This window comes from Thunnus albacares, chromosome 9 (assembly GCF_914725855.1).
Source record: "Thunnus albacares chromosome 9, fThuAlb1.1, whole genome shotgun sequence".
Lineage (NCBI taxonomy): Eukaryota > Metazoa > Chordata > Actinopteri > Scombriformes > Scombridae > Thunnus > Thunnus albacares.
In genome coordinates, this window is record NC_058114.1 from 19,668,614 (window position 1) to 19,689,802 (window position 21,189).

Genomic DNA, 21,189 nt, shown 5'->3' on the forward strand with positions numbered 1-21,189 from the left:
CCTGTGAATTTCTAGCATTTTGCTGTAAGAAATTACTTAAATAATTAATCAATTGAAGCAAATCTGTTTACTGCCAATCAACTAATTGATGAATCAGTTGTTTCAGCTTCAGATCCTATTTAAGGAGACACACTGTACTGTAGATTTGGGACAGACAGTATGTTTTAAGAATAAAGGATTAGTATGGTGGGAAGGGAAGTTTGCTGTACGTGTAGTGGTAGAAACTATGTACATTTTCTCAATTACTCTGATTACAATTTTGAGGTACTTGTAGTTCACTTGCGTATTTACATTTTATGCTGTTATACTTCTGCTCCACATTTCAGAGGGTGATATTGTACTTTGCTGTAGTCACTAGTTAGTCATAATAACAAGATTTATCATGTACTTCATGTAATTCATGTGTTCCAGAATAACTGGGAAACACATTTTGCCTTTGAGATTGTATGTTGGAGATAACACGGGCAATTGTTGGACATAAACCCTTGGCTGAGATTTCAACAGCATACAGACTCCAGAGGGTACAGTACCGAAGACCTTTTCATAATCCTCAGGTGTTACAGGTAGAGATGTGCCGGTATACTGTTTCTATTATATACAGTGGTAAAACATCTGATGGTGTCAATACTGGGAACCACTAGTACTGTCATTATTGTGATTATATTGTTTTCAGAGGACACTGTGAACACAGCAGCTCTAATTCCTTCATAAGTAGTTGTCCAATATAACAGTTATTATGGTCTCTACAAATTTCTCTGCCTTTCAAAAAATATTTAACTGTTAACACCAGCAGATTACACTATAACATTTACTACAATTAAAGTTCTTGCACTCCAGGAAACAAACAATCAATTTCATCTGGAAAAATTAATACATTTCCAAAATATGAATGTGTGTGTAGAATCTAAGAGACACTGAGATGCATTTAAAGTCATCTCCAGTCAGCTATCTTAAACTTAATCTGCTTTTCTTTACAGAGTTAAAATGTTTTTGATGTTATTTCTTATGCAGTGTCCAACAAAGCTGCAACATAAAGACCACTGTATATTTAAAGTAATATAAATATATTTTAGCACTAATAGAAGGATTTCAGGAAATGTGATTATTGTGATAATACCGTTTATCGTGATATTTTTACCTACGATAATCAGGAAAGTTTGATACGGGCACATAGTTACAGGGATACTATATTCTGACAAACTCTGATCTACCAATATTCCATAAATAGAGATTTGTGTTTATATAAAATGTCCTTGTTATTCCATATCAAATAGTTATGAGGTGAAAATTTGTATGAGAGACCATTACAAGAAAGCCTGGCGATGAGAAGCGGACATTTTTACTGGGATTTTATCAATATCATAGTAAAAAAAACAAGAAAAAAGTTAAATCCACCCTATTTAAATAATATATGGAGAGGTATATCACTCCAAATGGAGCATCACCATCATCATCTTCCTCAGCAGCGTCCTGCTGCGCGTGACGCCGTCCCACACCATATCCGACTCCTCCCCAACCGCAGCTGTTGTAAAGATGGCGTCCATCATGGAGGGGCCGCTTAGCAAGTGGACTAACGTCATGAAAGGCTGGCAGTATCGCTGGTTTGTTTTGGACTACAACGCCGGCCTGCTGTCCTACTACACGGTATGTTCGCCTCTTACGGTTTGTAAACGCCAAACTGCTTCGAGAGAGAGGCCAGATTATGGAAGTTGCCGCCGGGTTTTCCCAACCTAAGTGGGGGAAAGGGGCCTTGTGTTGGTCCGGAGTTGGGAGTCTTATCTTTGCTGGCTAGCAAAGCTAAAAAGCTGAAACGCACACACTCGTCGGCAGCAGCTTTGTTGCGATTAATTGACTGTACTAAGAGAGAAAGAGTCAGTATTATGTGTGTGTTGTGGTTGTGTAACAGTCCCAAACTCGCTTGTTTGTGAGTCAAATAGCTAACAAGGCACCGCGGGAGGAGACAGTGGTTGCTAGTTAGAGTTTTTGACAAATGAATCTACTGTTCACTGATCAGTAATGTCGACAGTAAACCAGACAAAGACCTGTCAGTGCTAATGCTGGTGAAACAAGCTGTAATAATCAGGTAGGAAACTACTAAGTGCTATCCACTCCTCTCAGAAAGTTATATATATCATATATTGGATGTCTGATGTACATGTATTTGTACGTAACGTTAGTGTGTTGTTTTAAAGGACTATTAACTCTGTACCAGACCCTAGCCTGAGCCCTTACTGAAGTATGAGTTTGTTTAGATGGCTGAAAGACAGTTTTATCAGTGTGTTGGATGAGAGAAAGTGCTTGATTAAGTGTGAGAATAAACCTCTAATAACATGTCCCGATCAAAGTCCCACATTTCCATCCTTGTCAACAAGTTAATATGAGTCCAAAATCAATGTGTAATCTTGACAGAAAGCTTAAAGGACAGGCTCACAATGTTTCAAGTCTGCTTTAAAACAGCAGTCAGGTGCCCACATGAGCATTGAAATAGGTTTTTCTTGCTATAATCATTCATCTTGTTCATATTGACCATTAGAAGAGCCCTTCATAATACATTTACAGTGTAAGCGATGGAGGCCAAAATCCACAAGTCTCCTTCAGTGCAAAAATGTATTTAAAAGTTTTAGTTCACTCAGCCATATTGTGATTTTGATAATATTTTGATTAATTATTCAACCCTTATATGTCAAATTAGAACAAAAAGGAGTAGCGCTTGTGTCTGATGTAGAGGTGAAATAGTTAGGCCTAGTAGATTAATTGATTAGTCAGGCAACAAAATATTAATCTGCAATTTTAAAAAAAAAAATACTGGTCAATCAATTACAGACAATGCCAAAAAAGTAACTCAAAAATCACTGTTAGTTGCAGCCAAACAAAATGTATCATAATTTTCAGTGAAATCATTTTAGTAAGAGAAAAACTAATCAGGTGTAATGTCAATCGGTTCCTTTTCTTTTTTTCTTCCTTTCAAGTTTACTCAGTGACGCACTCAGGAACAGTGTAGTAGGTTGTGGCTCGAGTCACACTTTAGTCCCCTCTTGCAGCCAGTGTAATGTAGGACTTAAGTTCACCTTTTTGGTTAGGGTTTTTTTTCCCCCAATTCTGCTTAGGGCTGGGTATCTTTTTAAAATATTACGATACCAGTATCAATACCAGTACCCTTAAAGTGATAATGATACCAATAGAGTACTTAATTAGATTCCATGTGACTGGAAGCATTTAGTTGTGTAAAATGCCGCCACTCCTCCTCATCCAAATTATTTTTACACAAATACATTTTTAACGTGTTCAAATTATTGAAATATTTATTAAATAACTGCACAAAACTGTACAATGAATTTTTATCCCTGCAGAGTGTATAGGTTGTAGCTGCTGCCGTAGTGGGCCAATCACACGTCGCATTAAATTGAAGAACACTTGCGGTGATTGGCTGCAAGCAAAACCATACATTGTTTACATACATTTGGGCACAAAAAGGATTGAATGCAGGTATCGCTTGACTGGAGAAGTTTCAATACTAGTTGGTACTGGCTCGATACCTTAAAGCAGCTATTCTCAACCAGTGGGCCGTGGCCCACAGGTGGGCCTCAGAGCGCCATCAAGTGGGCCGCGGAGGTAGTGGTACTGCCATAGGTTAAAATATATTTTTTCTGGTAGTTTACAAAGTTTGCAAAGCTAGTTATTTTCATATCTAAATGTGCTCAAGAATTCACATAAATAAAAAACATCAAATTAAAATGCGTAATTTCAATGACCAGTTACGTTTAATATCACCACGCCAATCATGACACTTCATTAAGTAACGACAATCGTGTTACGCCACTGTTAGCTAGTTAGCTTTCTCTGTGGATCCTGCTTCAGAAGACATGTCTCTATCCACTGTGTTGGAAAATGAACTGATGGAACTATCAGCAGGCAGCAGCCTGAAGCTCCAGCTCACACAAGTTGACCTTGCTTCATTCTGGATACTGGCTGCCAGTCAATATCCCTCTCTGTCAAAATGGGCAATCAAATTTCTGTTGCCTTTCAAGACCACCTATTTATGTGAGTTAGGGGTTTCCATTGTGACCATCACAAAATCAAAGGCAAGGAACAAACACAAAGACACTTTTAATGCTACGCTGCGCATCAGCCTCTCACCCATCCCACCATGACTTTTTTGTCATGTTATGTTTTGTTTTGGGTTTTGTTTTTTTTTGTTGTTTTTTTGGGAAGGTGGTCCTCTGAAATTTTTTAACAATCCAAAGTGGGCCCAAAGTTACAAAAGGTTAAGAACCCATGCCTTAAAGGTATTGAGCACCGATACCCAGCCCTAATTCTGCAGGACAGCAGTTAAGAAGGAAAACTTGACTAAGAGCCTACAGTTGGATCAAATTGCTCATTGATACTAATAACCTTACGACATACAGACCACATTTACTCTGTACTTTATATGTGGGTTAACTTCTACATGTGTGGAGCTGGTGTGTTATAATCTCTACATGCTGATTTATGTTAAATGTTCTTACTAAACCAAAACGGTGAAAACTTGCATCGTCTACCTCTAGTTTAAATGTAAATTCAAATTGTATGAAACTGTCATTATGCCTACCCTGCCCTTTGTTTACTGACTGTATCCCTGATTTGTTCTGTTGCTGGTTTTTCAGTCCAAGGACAAGATGATGCGAGGATCCAGAAGAGGCTGTGTGCGTCTCAGGGTAAGTTCCCAGGATCGAAGCCATCCTGATAGTTGTCTTTCATAATACTACTAAGCATACTCTGCATGCTTGGCTCAGTTGCTGGTTGCAGGTATTTAAAAGAATTTTCATATGCTCAATGTATGGTAGTCCCATGTATAGTACACACTGTCCACTAAGACTCTCAGAAGATTTGCTTTGTCAATGCAGTCTTTTTGCAGTATTGTGCAGTTCTCGTCTAATATACTAATTGCCTTTTTTATTGGCCTAATTCAACAGATGTCATTAGTTTCCTTGAGCCATATCCACAGCTCTATTGCTACGCTTTTGTAGCTTTGCCAGTAAAGGCGTTAGCCTTTAAAATGTGTCTTTAGTCTTGAGTAATATCCACTAGATGGCAGCAGTTACACTACTACAGTATCTGCTCTTGTTATTCTTATACAGAGATGAAGGGAAGATTTCTAATACAGAAAGTGTTCATGGGACTGAGCCTACATTAGTCCTGAAAGAATGAGCTCTCATTTATTAATAATTAAGGATGCAATGATGGAAGTAGAGCAATTTTAAAGCACAATAACATGTCTGTATGACCTTATTCAGTTTATAAATCGAGTCACTGTATTGCAGCAGGTAGATCCACTTTAAGAATTTAAGGGCCTCTGCAGTGTCTATGACTTCTACTTTCTCTCTTTCTCTCTGAGTTAGTTGATAACACTTAGCAGCAGAGCTTTTAGCTGCTTGTAAAAAATCAGAGCAAAGGTCTGTCTGTCTGTCCCTGTCCTGTGTTTACTGTACATCTTATAGTGACTTGATGACAACTCTTGTCATCACAGAGTGTAGGATGTTAATGTGTGTGTGAGTAGTAAAGAAACTGAGCTTTTGTGGGCAATGAAGACTTAAAACAGTTATCTATGTCCAACAGCTACTGTAAAACTTCATGTTCAATACTTTTTCTGTTGTCTCTGCTTGCTGTTTTCTGGATGAAATCTCATTATGATGCCTTCTTTACTCTTTACTTTTGCTTTCGCTCTTGTGACCTCAACCTTTTGTAAAAGCCAAAGTAGAGCTGGACTTGAACTCCAGATGTTGTTTTCTTCCTCATCTGAATTCCTAACAAGTCATTGTTAACTTTTAGACGCCTCACAGTCACTCTGACTTTAGAGCACTGATTATAAAATCAAGGAGGTGATGTTTCTCATGAGAGTGAACAGAAGCAGTGGTGTTTGCCACATTTTATCCCACCACACCTGTTTGAGGCCAGAGGGCATTACGAGACACCTGAAAATGTTGCTTTATGTTCCACTGAAGGGAGGAAGTATCTTCTGAAACTACATGAAAAGAGGATCTAGTATGATTTAGTCATGTGTCACACGTTGCGGTTAGGAGTACAACAATATAACAAAAAAATTTCATGATACACACCATGGAGCCTGAAAAATGTATCAAAATATCATCTAAATCTCATCAATTACAATGGAAAACAACCTCTATAAGTTGATCTAAGTTAATTAAAAATATAAAACACAAAACAATACAATTTTATATAATAATTTAACTGAATATAATTTAGTAGAGGCCCTTTTTGCAACAGTTTACAGCCTCTAGTCTATGTGGGTATGTCAGCTTTGCACATCGGGACTCTGCAGTTTCATCCATTCTTCCTTCAAAAACTGCTTAAGCGCCCTCTGAGGTCTAGACGCTGACTTGGCCAAAATAACAAATTATAAAAAGATAAATAATTGTTAAGCTGTTATGCACATTTTATGCCTAAGGAAAAACAAACTCATCTTATCATAGACAGTTTTTTAGTTGTTAGAAACTTTGCTTCTATCAAATCCTGATCCCTGTGTCGTATATTGTACAACCCTAGTTTCAGTTTCTTCTAAGTGATTTTTTTACCCACAGGCTTTATCTGTGGTCTAGACCAGACTTGCTTTGCATTAACACTATAACCAGAAACCATAGTGTTATACACGTTGTTAGTGTATTACTTTCATGTGGCACAAGGCATTTAAGTTTTTCATTGAGTCAAATTATTCAACTTCGACATACAGTAAGAGTTGCTCCAAATGAAAAAGTTTAAAAAATAAGAAATATGTGGAAAATAAAACAGTGCACTACAGCATCCCTTTAATTAATCATTATCTTTTGTGCATCCATTTTAAGGGATACTGTCGAGGACATGTTGAACTATACACTGATTTATGAGGCTATACTATGTGGTCAGCAAAAAGAAACATGGTTCTGTACAATGAGTGCATCAGAGCAGAGATAATAAAAATGCTGATTACACCCATTTTATTATGTAGACAATAGACTGGAAGTGTTATTCCATCACATAACATATATAACAGATTCACATTATCACATATTGAAAATAATGACTTAACAAATCAAACAGTCATGAACAATGTTTATAAAAAGGGTTTCTATGTCTGTCATTCAGACCCGGATATACAAACGCATTAAATTTAAAAAAAAAACAATAGACTTCTCTGTCTCCCTCTGGTAAAGGACTCATCCTACTTCTTCCACCATTAAAAGATCATTATGTTCACCCACTCAGTCAATTCCTTCAGTCGGTGTAGAAACACTTACAAGGACAGTGGAGTGAGATTAATAATATTTAGATTTATTGCCCGTCCTTGTAATAGAAAAACACTTCTTTTGAAATACATAAGATTGATGTGTTATGTTCCATTCATGCATTTGTCATCTTTTAAACCATTAATTTTCCATTTAGTTGGAGGCCAACTGTGGGTCAACTTGTCTCTGATAGTAGGGGCTTTTCTGTAAGATATCTTGAGAGGTTCAGAAGAAAAAAAAAAAAAAGAAGCGTTCTGAGAATATCCCAGTTTGATCTCATGTTATTAATTTGTTGAGCCTCATTAATATGATGCACCACAAGATACAGTGCATACCAGATTTCTTTTAAGTGTTTCTGAAATAAGTCACTACGATCTGTGGACTTTCTTTAGAGCTGTTGCTTGTTATCGTTGTGTGATGTGTCAGTTCTAACATGTTGGAATTCACTATATGGTATGTTTGTTTTTGAGTGAAAGGGGTGAATTAATATGTTAATGTTGTAAAGAGTTGTGTTCACTTAACTATACTTTGCATCGTCCATTAGTTTGGACTTGGATTTGTATCTCTCTGCACAAACTGACAATATAATCCAATACAATACAACAACAACACAAACTAAATCCTCAGGAATGACCATAGAGTTTGGTCTACACCCCTTTACAGTCTGAACTGTAACAAACACATTTTAAGTTTCATAAAAGTAGTATTTATTGCATTGCTATTGGGTTGGGTAACAAGATATTTACAGGAGTTTGTTATTTTGTCCACCCATGTAGTTTTTGTTTTTATTAATTGCAGGTTTTCTGTATTAGGCAGCTCTGAGTCACACACCCAGTTTCTGTTGCTAGGAGCGAATGTCCCAGCAAGTCAGTAGGCCGTTTTCTCTGCAGTTCTTTCCCTCCCGTTGGCTGCTGTAGCTGCTGGTCCCCAGTGTTTGTTTCTCTCCACCCTTCCCTGCCTTTCTCCTCCTTTCGTTCTCCCAAATCCCACCTCCTCCTCCTCCTCCTCCTCCTCCTCCCCCTTATCCTCCCCTCCCTTCTTCTCTCCCATGTTCCAAAAGGCTGCACTTGAGTGTGTGTGTGTCTGTGTGTGTGAGAGAAACAGAGTTCTTATGAGAAAGAGATGATAAGGCAAGAGGAGATGAAGCTTTCGAACGAGGCGAGAGAGTGAGGTGCTGAGTTGGACCAAGGGTAATACGCAAAAGAGACCCAGTAAAGGGTTGCAGGAACATGTGGAGGGCATGAGGATAGAAATGGAAAGTGGAGCATGACGTGTCCCGCTGTCTGACTGCCTGCTTTTTCCTCTCTCTCTCTCTCTCTGTTTCTCTCTCTCTCTCTGTCTCTCTCTTTCTCTCTCTCTCTCTGCCCAGGGAGCTGTTATCGGCATCGATGACGAGGACGACAGCACATTCACCATCACTGTGGACCAGAAGACTTTCCATTTCCAAGGTGAGATGTCCCGCTTTTCATTTTGTCCTCTTTATGCCTCTGCTTCTCTACTCTCTGCCTCTGGCTTTCTTTCTCTGTGATTTTGCACCCATCCCTGCTGTTCCTTTGCTCTCTCTCTCTCTCTCTCTCTCTCTCTCTCTCTCACTCCGTCTCTTACTCACTCCTCTTTCCCTCCCCGCCTTTTAAAAGACTTGGATTGGTCTGCTCTAATGCCAGGAAACACATGCACACAGACATCTACACAATGTCAAAGCGTGCTGTGTGCATCTGAGCTTTTTCTTCTATCCTGTGGAACGTCTTTTAGCTCTGTGAAGTTGGACTGACACGTATTTCTGTAGATAAACAAGGTTTGTTCCACTGCAAGCTAGACAGATTCCTCTGGAACAGTGCAAGCAAGTAAGGCTTTTTTTTTTTTTTCCCCTCAGCCCTCCCGACTGTGGCTGAGGAGGAAGATTGCTGCTTGTGTGTCTCTGCAGTTGAGCCTCTGGGAATAATAAGGGAATACTGCTGAGCTGGAAGCTGAGCTCAGGTCTCTTCTGGTTGCTGCTTCTGTTCGCCCTTCGCTACACTGCTGCCGCCACGGCTCGCTATCTAACAACCAGTCACTCCATAGGGACAGGATTGGCTCCCAGCTACAGCATCCCCCCCCTCCCGTCGTGCCAACCCTTCCCTCCTTTTTGACAGGAAGCTGTCCAGTCCAGTACACCACAGACACCCTTTTTTACTCTGTCACTTCACCAGGTCTTTAACTAACCTCCATCATTTTTCCTTCATCTTCCATCTGTCCATTTGTATCCATTTTTTTCCCCCACTGCCAACACCAAACCCCTCACACTTCAGCACCACCACCACCCCCCCTTCACCGTCACCTGCCACAGTCCATGGGCCCCCCGCCCCTCTCACCTCTTCCATGCCCTCTCCCATGTCTGTGTTCCGAAGCTGTATGCTGTGGTTCTACAAACGAAAGGGTAAGGAGAAAACCGTGCACGTCTCTTGGTCCGCATGCATGCCAGTCCCGGATGACAGGCTCGAGAGGAGGCGTTGTTTGTTTGTCTTCTGGGATCTTCGGTTAGGGTGGAGCAGCGTGTTCTATAGCGTCCCGGTGTATGGGTTTGTTATTGAGGTTCAAGGACAGTTCAGAGCAGTGTGATAGTAGAGTGTAAAGCAGCTGTCGGCCGTGAGGAATTATTAAGAAGAGAAGAGCGGTGTCCTAGATTACGTGAATGTTTGTACAGACTAGGTGTGTTAGTTAGAAAAAGATGTTTGTTTTTACTGGTGCTTGTAGGCCTACTTGATCACTGGAACATCCTGCCATCCTCAGGACGGTGATAATTGTTTGCACATTTTCCCATAGAGATGTGTTTGTTTCCTTTTATTCTGGACCTTTCTGTGGTCACAGTCTGTCTGTAGCACCTCAGTTAAAGGTGCATTCATTCAACTTTGTATGTTCAGTTGTTGGTGGATATTATCTGAATTAGCTGAGTCTGTGAGACTTCTTTATAAGGGAGGGAACAGCAATGTATGCAAATGATATGTTCATTTAATGAGTCCAAATTATTATTCAAAAACTTCCATTATTGCAATCAATGAGGGAAATAAATTTCTGCCAGGGTGCGTAGCTGGCATGAATAGGCAACATGGACAGCAAAGACGAAACAATACGTGTAATAAATATGATGGTGCAATGCTACAAGATGTTAGAATATGCAAAGATTATGTTAAATTTAAATATTTCCTTCTGCTTTTTGTTAGATAAGCTAAAGCAACAGTGTGGGAATAAATTATCTCTGAAAGCAGCAAGTTGCACAGGACAATCTGATTCTTTGCCTCATATTTCTACCCCCGTGATCATCTTTTTTGTTTGTGAGCAAACAATAAAATGTCACTGTAAGACACATCTGCTGTTCAGATACCCAGAGGACCGCTGTGCTGTCTCACGTGTTACCGCTGGACGAATGGGCAGAAAATTGGCACTAAATGCGTGCCGAACATGACATTCTGGATCCATCAACTGTTAGCTTGCATATCAGGAGATACACAGGATGTTGGGCAGAGGAGATTTCTCCGTTGCTGTAAAATGATCCTGTTCTTAACATGTCTCAGAGGATTCACAGCAGTGTCTGTGTGTGTGTGTGTGTGTGTGTGTGTGTGTGTGTGTGTGTGTAAGGTATGGATGTTGAGCATTACTGTCAAGAGAAAACCACCAGGGATAGACAGATTCCATTTACTGGAATTTAAATGTCTAATTACACATCTGCTGATATACAGCCCATTATCAAAGTGTTTTTCATGATATGATGCAAGATTGAGGCACAGTAGGTGCTCTTATGGGACGGTCCAGCTGACAGGGTGAAGTGTAGTTCTGAGCCGGCCGGCCACTGTGCTCGCCTGGAGAGCAGCTCTGTACTGTCTTTCTATTTAGAGGAGCATCCATTATTCATCATCTCCTCTCCCCCGGCGGTGCATCAGAGTTGCCTGAGAGCCCTTTAGCTTCCCCTTTTTCCTCTTTCCCCCGTCTGCTCTCACTCGCCTCCTCTCATCCACAGTAGCTATCAATCTCGTCTCCTCCTCCCTCTCTCTGTCAGCCCACTGAGCCTGACAGAGAGTGTCAAACAAGGATGAGAGACCACCTCGCTCTCTCTCTCATCTCCTCTCTCCAGGGTCCTTCCTCAACTCCTGTGTCTGCTCTCTTCCTTTTTCAAATTTCTCACCTTGGTCTCCATTTTTCACCACTTTCAGGACTGTGTCTGGTCTTGTTTTAAGGGACACATCAAGATTAAAGGAGCAAACTATTGAACACTTGGTATTCCCATTAAGACAATATTACTACTGTGTATTGACTAGAGATTATATTCATCCTGGAATGGTGTACCACAGTTTGGGTAGTATTGACAGGTAGCAGTCCAGAGCATCAGACCCTCCCACTGGAGCATTTCATCAGCTTGTCTGAAGATTGCAGGAGGAGGAAGTAGAGAGAAGAGGGATGAATAATTCACAGAGGCATTTTGGAGAAAGGAAAACGTTTGTGATGGATACCCTGACCACAGAGAGGGGAGGATAACCCATGGGTTTGGGATACTACCTTGTACTAGTCTGTTAGTCTGGATAATGTATCTGTCGCCATTGTCTTTCCATTTTCTCAACTATGATGGCACTTTGTACATGTAGTCTAGGTGACCATGCCAAAATATCCTTTCTGTATAGGTTCTTCCACTCTAACTTCAAGTATCTTCATTTATGTACACAAACTGCTTAAGTTGTAACCAGTGAACTCTGCCAGATATAAGTTGGGGATAGAAGATGGTTGTCTGGTTGATAACCTGTCAAAGAAACAACCCACTGGTAAAAAGAAACAGTTTTCAGGCATGTCATTATTCTATGATTAATTTGGCAGAAGGATGAACATATAACATATAAGTTGACCACAAAATTGCTGGTTTTACAGTTAAGTATGAGTGTAAACATGACACAGGGCCAATATCAATAGTGCTTTTCCAAGTTGAAATCAGCTGATGCCTATAGTATGCCAATATGTTGGTGTATCTCTAATAAATAATACTATTTCTCATCAGAATCAGCTTTATTGGCCAAGTATGTTTTTGCATATTGCTATAGCATTTTTCAAAATGCATGTACAGAATAAGCCAAAAACAAGAAGATGAAACAATGAAATGAAGATAAAAATCAGTACAGGACATGTACATGGAAGTTGCCACAGTCATTTCCCCCAGAGTGGCAAACACACAAACATGTAACATCTACTGCATTCACATGTGAAAAAAATGCAATCAAAAAAGGCTGAAATGATGAAGAGCTGTTGAGAGATTGACTGCATACTGTAAAGAGATTGTAAAAGTTTTCAGCCTTCTGAAGGGTAAATAAGAAGAGGAGCAAATGGATCTTTGGAATTTGAGGCACGTATAATCCTGGTGCCAAAACACATTTGCAGTTGCAATGTAGTGTCAGGTATGTTGCATTTTCAAGTAAAATCATTCTTTAGATTCTTTTTGGACTATTTGGTGGCTACAGATTGTCCTTCAGCTGTCCAGTCTATTGAACTTCCATGGTACCAATCAGGTACATTATATGCATTATTGTTGATTCTGGTAGTGTTTATTTTTTCAAGATATTACTTTGATTTCCTCTTGTGAAAAAACTACATTAACACATACTCTATAGCAAATGTACCCACATTGCTCTGGTATCAGACACTGTATTAGCTCTGTATGTTGAAAGTGTTTTTCATTTGGCATTAATTTAAAGTATCTTATTGTTGTTGTTATTTTACTTTATTTTAAAGTATCTTATTTTTTAGCCATTGTATGTATCATGGATCTTCATCAAATATCTACCTAAGTCTGATTGTAATTCTTAATAAGGTGTGTGTGTGAAGTTTAGTGTCTGTATGTGCATGTTCTCCTAATGGCCTTGCTGTGCCTCTCTGCATTAGAGCCTCCTACAGTAATGGGTTTAGTCGGTTTACCTTCCTCTGTAATGACAGACCCGAGTTAAGGCTGGACTGTGAGACAGTGTTACACCCTAAGAGGGTTCAAACAACATCATAAAACTCCAGAGTGTTGTTTATGTCAGGTTTGTGCAGGAGAAAAAACATAACTTAGTGACTTTTAGACTCTTGCCCCTTCTGTTGTGCTATTAAATCTGATAAGTGCTGCAGAATAGCACGTACCGAGCCTGTATAAACCCTTCTTATTGTGAAGGAACAGAGAGTGTTCACTGTAAACTTAGATATCAGGGAAATCTCCTCATGTATTATTTCCTATGACAGAAAATTAATGAAAGGGACATATTCTAGATACTTAAATAATTTAAATAAGCACATTATGAATTCGTCCCAGGTCTTTTTTTTAATATGGAAACCTTAACGTCAGTAACTTCTGGGTTACGCCCAGTAACTCACTGCTCAGACTGTTGTATATGTTACCCTAATCTTATTATATATTTTCCACTTCTCTAACTTCACCTTGTCCTGCTCTCCTTTTCTATATCAGGACAAGTAAATGTTTAAATGACAAATAACTTGCTGGTTGTTGAATATGCAACCCTGCAGATTAACAAAGGAGGTTCTCATCAGATGACAGCCTCTGTCATGACTTGCGGTGTGTTCCCTCATGTGACTGGCCTACTGGCTAACTGAATGGCAGATAGGCTGCAGATTTGTTGAGTATATCAACGGACAGGGAAAATAAATCAGTGTACGTGTTAGCCGCATACTCGGACAAAGATTGGACTTGTGACACAACTTATACAGTTACAGTATTATTTTTTGTTGAATGGCCCCGGTGCTACCTCTCTTCTGTCATGAATAGAGCTAAACAACAGTAACCACAGTAATCTCTTCCTCCTGAAGAGTCTGTTTGGCTGAGGGGAAAATGAGAGGCCAGCGAGGCGCTGTCTGAGTGGATTGGCCTGAGCTTCAGCTACTTTTTTAATGTCTTTAAAAGCTTCTCTGCTGTAGCACTGGTCAGGCTCTGTGCTAGCACAGCTATTCATCTGCTGTACTGTCTTGTTTCCAGCTTAATTAAAAATGACTAATTCAGTGGCATATATCTTATGTTAAGTTCTTTTTTCACAGCTTTTAGACTTATAATTTTAGTATAGGGTCAACTGTTGCCATTATATACAGTTCAGTAGCAGTAATAAAGCTAGTCTCCATGCAAGAAGTGAAAACCTTCTCAGTACACTTCTTAATATACAGTATGTTGCTCCTGCAAACATGCTACAACCTGACAGAGTGGAGTCCATTTCAGTCCTTTCAGTGTCTTGGCAGAGGACCACATATTGTACCTTTGTTTGCTACTGGCACCAAAAAACCATGCATGTGCCTTTTGCAGTCTGAACGTGTGTGATGCACGTGTTGTGGCCTGTATCGGGTCACTGTTTAATGTCACTGGCAGTCTGTTTGTTCTCTGTCTTTGCTCTGAGGGTGCAGCCTCGCCCTGCTCCATTTCACACAACCACCCCAAAGGCTCCGTCTGGAAAAAACAGTGCTGCCTCACTACTTTGAAGGAGCTTTAACTCAGGATTTTTACAAGGATCATACAAGTATAGATTCTTTTGATATTGAGCCACTCCTCACTATCATAGGGCTGGTTGTCAAAGCTCAATACTTTGAGTCCTTTTTCCACCCATCAAAAATGTGAGTGCTCAAATCTCTCTGTCTTAGTGTTTGTGTATTTGGTCAGATATTGCCTGATTTAAATAATTTAAAAATGATACTATATTTAGGCACAGTCACATATAGCTACGCTCACAATTAGATGCTCTGATTAAAGTTCATACTGTACTTAAATTTGGATGAATACTAACCAACAAGTTGACAGGCCAGCCCAGTTGATTTTATTTAGTACATTAACACAGCTAAATGTTTGCTAAATTGTAGCCATTTAAGCTTAGAAATAGCCCTAACTTACCTTGCTTAGAGATCCTCTGATTTAAAGCTGCAGTGCGGGACTTTTACATATAAAAGAACGTCCGTTACATTCAAGCCCTTACCAAACGAGTTCACACAATGCTGATTAAGCCTATCACCACTGGGTAAATCTCTCTGTATTTCGCATTATCGAGGTTTTAAATCTGGTGTTTGTGGTGACACAGACACCAGATTTTACGTCAACTAGCAATGATTGGTTTGCGACTGTCAACCAGGGCAGACCGTCCACAATGCGCCCCAACCACTTCTTATCGCCAGGGTGGGGACTGGCTCGCGTAAAATACGTCATGGGTCTGCGGCGATGATGTTGACAGTGTTTGTGTAATTACTCTCACTGCCAGAAGGGGGTGACAAAAGTTCCGCACTGCAGATTTAAGGAAATTTAAGAGTGTATGTAAACATTTTAGGAAAGTTGTAGACATCTTTCTGCATTTGATTTGCATCCAGGAAGTTATTATTTACTGATTTATATCTGTTTCTATTTGTTTTATTTGATTTTTACTTAACTTGTTTTTTATCTTTTGTTGTTTGCTTCGTTTGTAAAGCATATAATTTGGCTTTCAAATGTATAAAATGTGCTGTATAAATAACACTCATGGTTATAGTCATTGTAATAAGTCTTATTTGCGAAACTCCATGTACTGCACATCTGATGACGAAGCTCTGAGTTTGAGGTTAAGCAGAATTAGGTCAATTTGGATGAAACAAAGTTTTCTTATTGAGATGAATACACAGTATTCATCAATACGTCACCAGCACTCATGTCATCTCACTGTTGTGTCCTGGTATCATTAGTATGTAACACAAGTGTAATGGCTGCTGATGGTGTCTGCATGGAAAACATGGCTCACTGGGTGTGTCTGTATGCTTTTGCCCTCAGCCCGAGATGCAGACGAGCGGGAGAAGTGGATCCACGCCTTAGAGGGAACCATCCTCCGTCACACCCTTCAGCTCCGGGTAAGTAGCCAAACACATGTTCGTGTGTGTGTGTGTGTGTGTGTGTGTGTGTGTGTGTGTGTGTGTGTGTGTGTGTCTAATCCATCCAGTATAGTTACAAGAAAAAATCGTTTGGCTGTGGGGCCCCTTGATGTTTGCTCACTTGTTTATGCAAATTTCTATGTCAGCATCTAATGTTTACAGTTTTACTATTTATCATCCATTTGCATAAGCAAACATGCTATTATTGGTTTAATACCTGAAGAATAAACTCGTACAGATGGTCGACAAAATGACTGGTGTGCAAATTTGGATGCCCTTAGTCAGGGAAAGATTCAGATTTTAGATAACTTCCATTGTGAAATTTTTACACACTATATACTGATATAATGGCTTTAAATGGACTTTGCATCTTGGGTGGTGTTATCAGCTCTGTGTTTTGTTTTGCTCAACAAAGCAGTTGAGAGCCTGTGATGAGTCTTGTCAGTGTTAATGGAAATAACGGTGTCATCCATGTAATCATAAATGCAGGATGTTAGGGCAATAGGTGGCTAGTTTGGACTGGACAGGAGCTTGCTACTTAGGTTTATGGAAAGACAGTTTCCCTGTTTGTTTTACTGCTGATCTCCTGATCTACTGACTTGTTTTTGTCCCCTTTTGTTTGTGTTTCAATGCTTTATGGGTGTCAAGTGTCTCGGCCGGTTGCCTTTCCTGCTCCTCCTGCCCTCCAGTTGTTTCTTTAGCCAACCTTCTTCCCTAAACTCTTCCTCCTTGTCCCCTCCCATCATCACCCACATGCAGTTCTTCCTAACCATCCCCTCCTCCTTTTCACCCCTGTGACCAACCTTTTTATTTGCTCCCCCTCCCTTCTTTTCCTTTTTTTCTGCCTTCCCTCCCTCTGTGGCAAATCCTTCTGATGTGCTACGTGTGCCTGCTTGCTTGGTACACACACATACACACACTTCTGCGGTGTTAGCATGCTGCTGTCGTAGGATCATGTGACCTAGCTTTAACCAATCGGAGACCCGCTTGCTTGATCAACCAAACATCTGCCTGTGCTGCCTCAGCCAATGGGAGTCGCTGTTAATGCTTGTCCCTGTCAGCACTTGCTGCTGCTTTGTGTGTTTTCTCTTCTGCCTGCGTGAGAGGAAGTGTGCCTTTCCTGCCAGGGGAGGGTCCTGGATTAACTCAGCTCTGTCTGCCTCATACCAAACACTCTGCTGATAACTGCTGCCGGAGGATAAACTGTAGCCTGAAAGGCTGCCCAGCTAACCTAGAGTCTGACGGCTGCTGTGGTTATATAGGCATACTGCAGTGGAGAGCAAAAGGAGGAGTTTGTTTTCTATTTCTGTGTGGAGAAGGAGAGGAAGGGAGGAGGGTGAAAGAACGCTAACTTGACCAGACCAAAAAACAGAATTAACGGAGAAAGAGAAAAGATCCTGAGTCAGGCTAAAGGGCCTGATGGGAGAGATGTACAAGGTTTAGCGCAGCATGTCCATTGGAGCGAGGCACCCAGTAAGTAAAACACACACACACAAAAACACGCCACTGCACCATAGCAAGAACTTTAACGGCTGCAGTGCGCTGCTGGGGCAGCAGCATTTTAAAGTGGGTCACATTGCGTGGAAAGACAAATAGAAAGGGGGGGGAGGGGGGGGGGGGTGAAGCTCGTGTTGTTTATAGAGTCTCGGTTGGTTGTGTGTGTTTGTGAGTGTTTATGTGTGAGACTTTGCAAGCTGCTTTAAAATATTCCCACTATGTCACACACACTCAAACAGGGATGCATAATCACTGCTGGAAATGAGTGGGAGTCGAGGGGCAGACATCTGGCAATATTTCAGGAACGGTGAAGAAGTGAACACGATGACGTGGTGATACAGTAGCTGTTTATAAACCAACCACCTGCCTCTGACTTTCCACTTCCAAACTTATCTGCTCTGTCTGTAAAAAATCACTTCCCTCCACTATGTGTATTGACAAAATATTGTTGATATTTTTCTCTATGTAATAATAGGGGCTCTGTCTTATTTATTTGTTTAGTCCTATTATGCAAAGATGGTCAGTTGAACTGTATAGATACAGTATAATATAAACTGTAGTAAATATTACTTTTTAGATGCATATGTTTCATTTTCTTTATCAACGAGGTTTTATTTCAGATTGTAAGCTGTATTTTGTGTTTCTCTATTCAATTCCATTATGTTATGAGATGTTTATGTTATTTTAGAATATGATTGTGCAGATGCAGTTAATTCCCACAGTATTTATAGGGGAATTGGCAACACTTCACTATAAAATTTTAAGATTATATATCAGATATATTGCAGTGCTTTTATATTGGATTGTGATGAAAGGTGTGTCTTGAGCCCACTCCTTGTGTTTATACAGGCACCTGTGTATGTATATGTATATGTTTTTGTTTTGTTGGCGGCTTCAAGTAAAAATGATCATGATGTAATGCTTCGCTAGAAAGAGAAGAGCTCTTTTCCTGATAAACTGTTGTTTTTCCACCGTAAAAACCGGATGTGGCAAGTTCCTGGCACTAGAATGACTGTACCTTTCCAAAAAGGGCATGAACACATTGTGTACACACACATTGATGCAGCAGATAGACATTAATATTGACATCGATATTGTTTGTTGATTTTGATTTTTGCTCAGGCTCTCATTTGGCCAGCTACACTCTGCAGTCACGCGAACAGTAGAAGTACCTTTGCTCCTTTCAGGAAGTTTGGCCAGTGAACTGCTAGCTTCATGGCTGCTGAGTTAACTCAGACTTTGTTCTCTGTAAAGCCAGTATGTTTTTCACAGTTAAACTGTGGTAGGTCTCAGCCGCTAACAGTGTTCGGCTGTTAATGGCTTTTCTTCACGTTCCTGTGAGGCTGTCTTTAACAGGAAGGAAAAAACCCTCAAACTCAGGACACACCAGCGGTGTGCGACACAGCAAATGCAAAGCAGCGGTAACACCATACACGGTTTGATAAGAGCTTGATTTTCTAACGGGACTGACAGTCAATTTCAGTTTTGTTATTACTCTCTCTGCTTTTCTGTGTTGTGCGCTGTGTTTTTCCATGTCAGAGTGACTGCTGTGTTTGGGTAAATTGTCCTGACACACGCTGTGTTAGTCATCTTACTTATTTGTCTTGCTTGACGTAGAGGGAGTTATTGTGTTGTCATTGTCATGTTTAACGCTGGAGTGTCCCTCCAGCGTTAAACATGGGGTGATTTATTTTTTTTTGAAGGAAGTCTTGTCGGTGCACACATTTATCTGCTCATTTTCCTGTTTTTTTAGTTTTGTGTCAGAGCCAACTGGATTGTTCTGGGTGAGCTCAGACAGATTGAGACAGATGCCCGGTCACGTCTGTTCTGCCAATAGTCTAGTAATGACCTTTTAATGGATATTATGTAATGAAATTATCTGTGTCCGGGTTTGTGTGTGTGTGCGTGTGTGTTTCTGAGGGGGCTATTAAGGCAAGCTAATTAACAAACAATGATTTGAGTGCATCTCAACTGATTTCCACACTAAATTCTCTCCAGCCTTGGCTTCCTTGATTCAGTTTTGTTGAAGCCTGAAATGCACTGGCCTCCAGGCAGGCAGACTGACCTGCTGGCCTTTTATGTAGGCTAGCCTTTAAACAATAGTATTCATATGTACCCCAGTACAGTACGTTGCTGGAAGATTCTCCAGAGCTGTTGATGTTTCTGTCCACCATTTTGTGCAACTGTTTACAAAGCCTACCTGGCCGGGAGGTGACAGAGACAAGCTCTTTTTTTTTCTATGAATAGATAATATGTGATTACATGGCCTGGATTATTTGTAGCATCTGTGTAGTTTAGTTTGAATATGCAAATACAAGTGTGGCGTTTGACCTTCGTTTGTCGGGCTGCACTAATGCTCTGCTGTCTCCTTCTTCCTCAGGAGGCCGAGACAGGATTTGTTCCAAGTGTCCAAGATTTTGACAAGAAGCTAGCTGAAGCTGACGCCTACCTACAGATTCTGATTGACCAGTTAAAGGTAGGACTCCATGTAGAAACAACCTAACAACCTAGCTGACCACATCAGCTCTTCTGCTATATTTCACACTTGGATGTAGGTATGAGAAATATAGGATATCTGCATTATTAGTGTTTCTTTGGGCAAAGTCCCAGAAGTAAAACAATACATTTGAAATAATCACCACGCATAAAATAATCTATTCAAAACTGCCACTTAAAATTTATCCAAAAATCTAGAAATGTATGTTACACTTACAGTATGTCATGCATTTGTATCTATGTCATGACCTCCTTCATATTTCATCTCTGCTCCTGAGTTTTGTCCTCTGTGTTCTCACTCTTCTCTGTAACAAAGCAGAAGTTAAGATTTGTGGTTGAGCAGATATTTAGAGAAGCAGCAGCACATTGTCTCAGACACACAGTCTTAATGAAAATACTGCAAGTGTCCTTCCTAAGCAGGAAAAGCTCGCTGCCTCATTATCTCAAGTCACATCTGTACAGATTAATTTGACTGTGGACCCATCTTAGCTCATATTCCATCTCTCTTTTTTTCCCCCTTCTCATCTCTTGTTCTCTGTCACTCTCACACAGCTGTTTGATGAGAAGATCAAGGACTGCAAAGAGGATGAATCACGCAGAGTGAGTACCAGCAGTGCTGCTCTGTCCTTGTGCCTCTGCTCTCTGTTCCGCTGTCCTGGCTGTCATTAGAGCCGAGGCTAACAGCAGGGGAAGCAGGCCGACACATGGCACTGAGAAAGAACAAATGATAGCTGCCAGTGTGACAGACAGACTATTGATATCTGCAGTAGTCAGATTATTTTTAAAGGTGTTGCATCAGCTAAAAGATGAGCATACATTATCTCTGCATATTTAATGAGAAAACAATTTCAAGAAAGTCTTCTTATTTGGGAAGCCAGCAAAACAGTTTCATATTAATTAATTATCTTATACATATCATATATTATGATAATATTAAACTTAAAATATATAGCACCTTTCACACAAAAAATGCATTTCAATGTGCTTAATTAAACAAAAGAAAATTGTACACTACTATAAGAGTGTACATACATGTAATGTAATTTAGAGACATAATACC

The 21,189-nt window shown here is 40.2% G+C and overlaps 1 protein-coding gene across 4 annotated transcripts in view; it reads left to right on the plus strand.

Annotated features, from left to right (window-relative positions):
* Nucleotides 1-1,500: 1,500 nt before the first annotated feature.
* osbpl9 (oxysterol binding protein-like 9) overlaps nucleotides 1,501-21,189 on the plus strand; it is a 31,661-nt gene continuing 11,972 nt past the window's right edge. For 2 of the 4 annotated variants that reach the window (XM_044361146.1, XM_044361147.1), the window contains exons 1-6: nucleotides 1,501-1,644; nucleotides 4,644-4,694; nucleotides 8,629-8,707; nucleotides 16,039-16,115; nucleotides 20,014-20,109; nucleotides 20,682-20,729. In XM_044361146.1, the coding sequence (XP_044217081.1) occupies nucleotides 1,534-1,644; nucleotides 4,644-4,694; nucleotides 8,629-8,707; nucleotides 16,039-16,115; nucleotides 20,014-20,109; nucleotides 20,682-20,729 (462 nt within the window). In that variant the 5' untranslated portion in view covers nucleotides 1,501-1,533. Of the gene's footprint in view, nucleotides 1,645-4,643; nucleotides 4,695-8,628; nucleotides 8,708-16,038; nucleotides 16,116-17,236; nucleotides 17,610-18,867; nucleotides 19,070-20,013; nucleotides 20,110-20,681; nucleotides 20,730-21,189 lie in introns of those variants that run through there. The other 2 variants (XM_044361149.1, XM_044361148.1) reach the window with 2 other exon arrangements.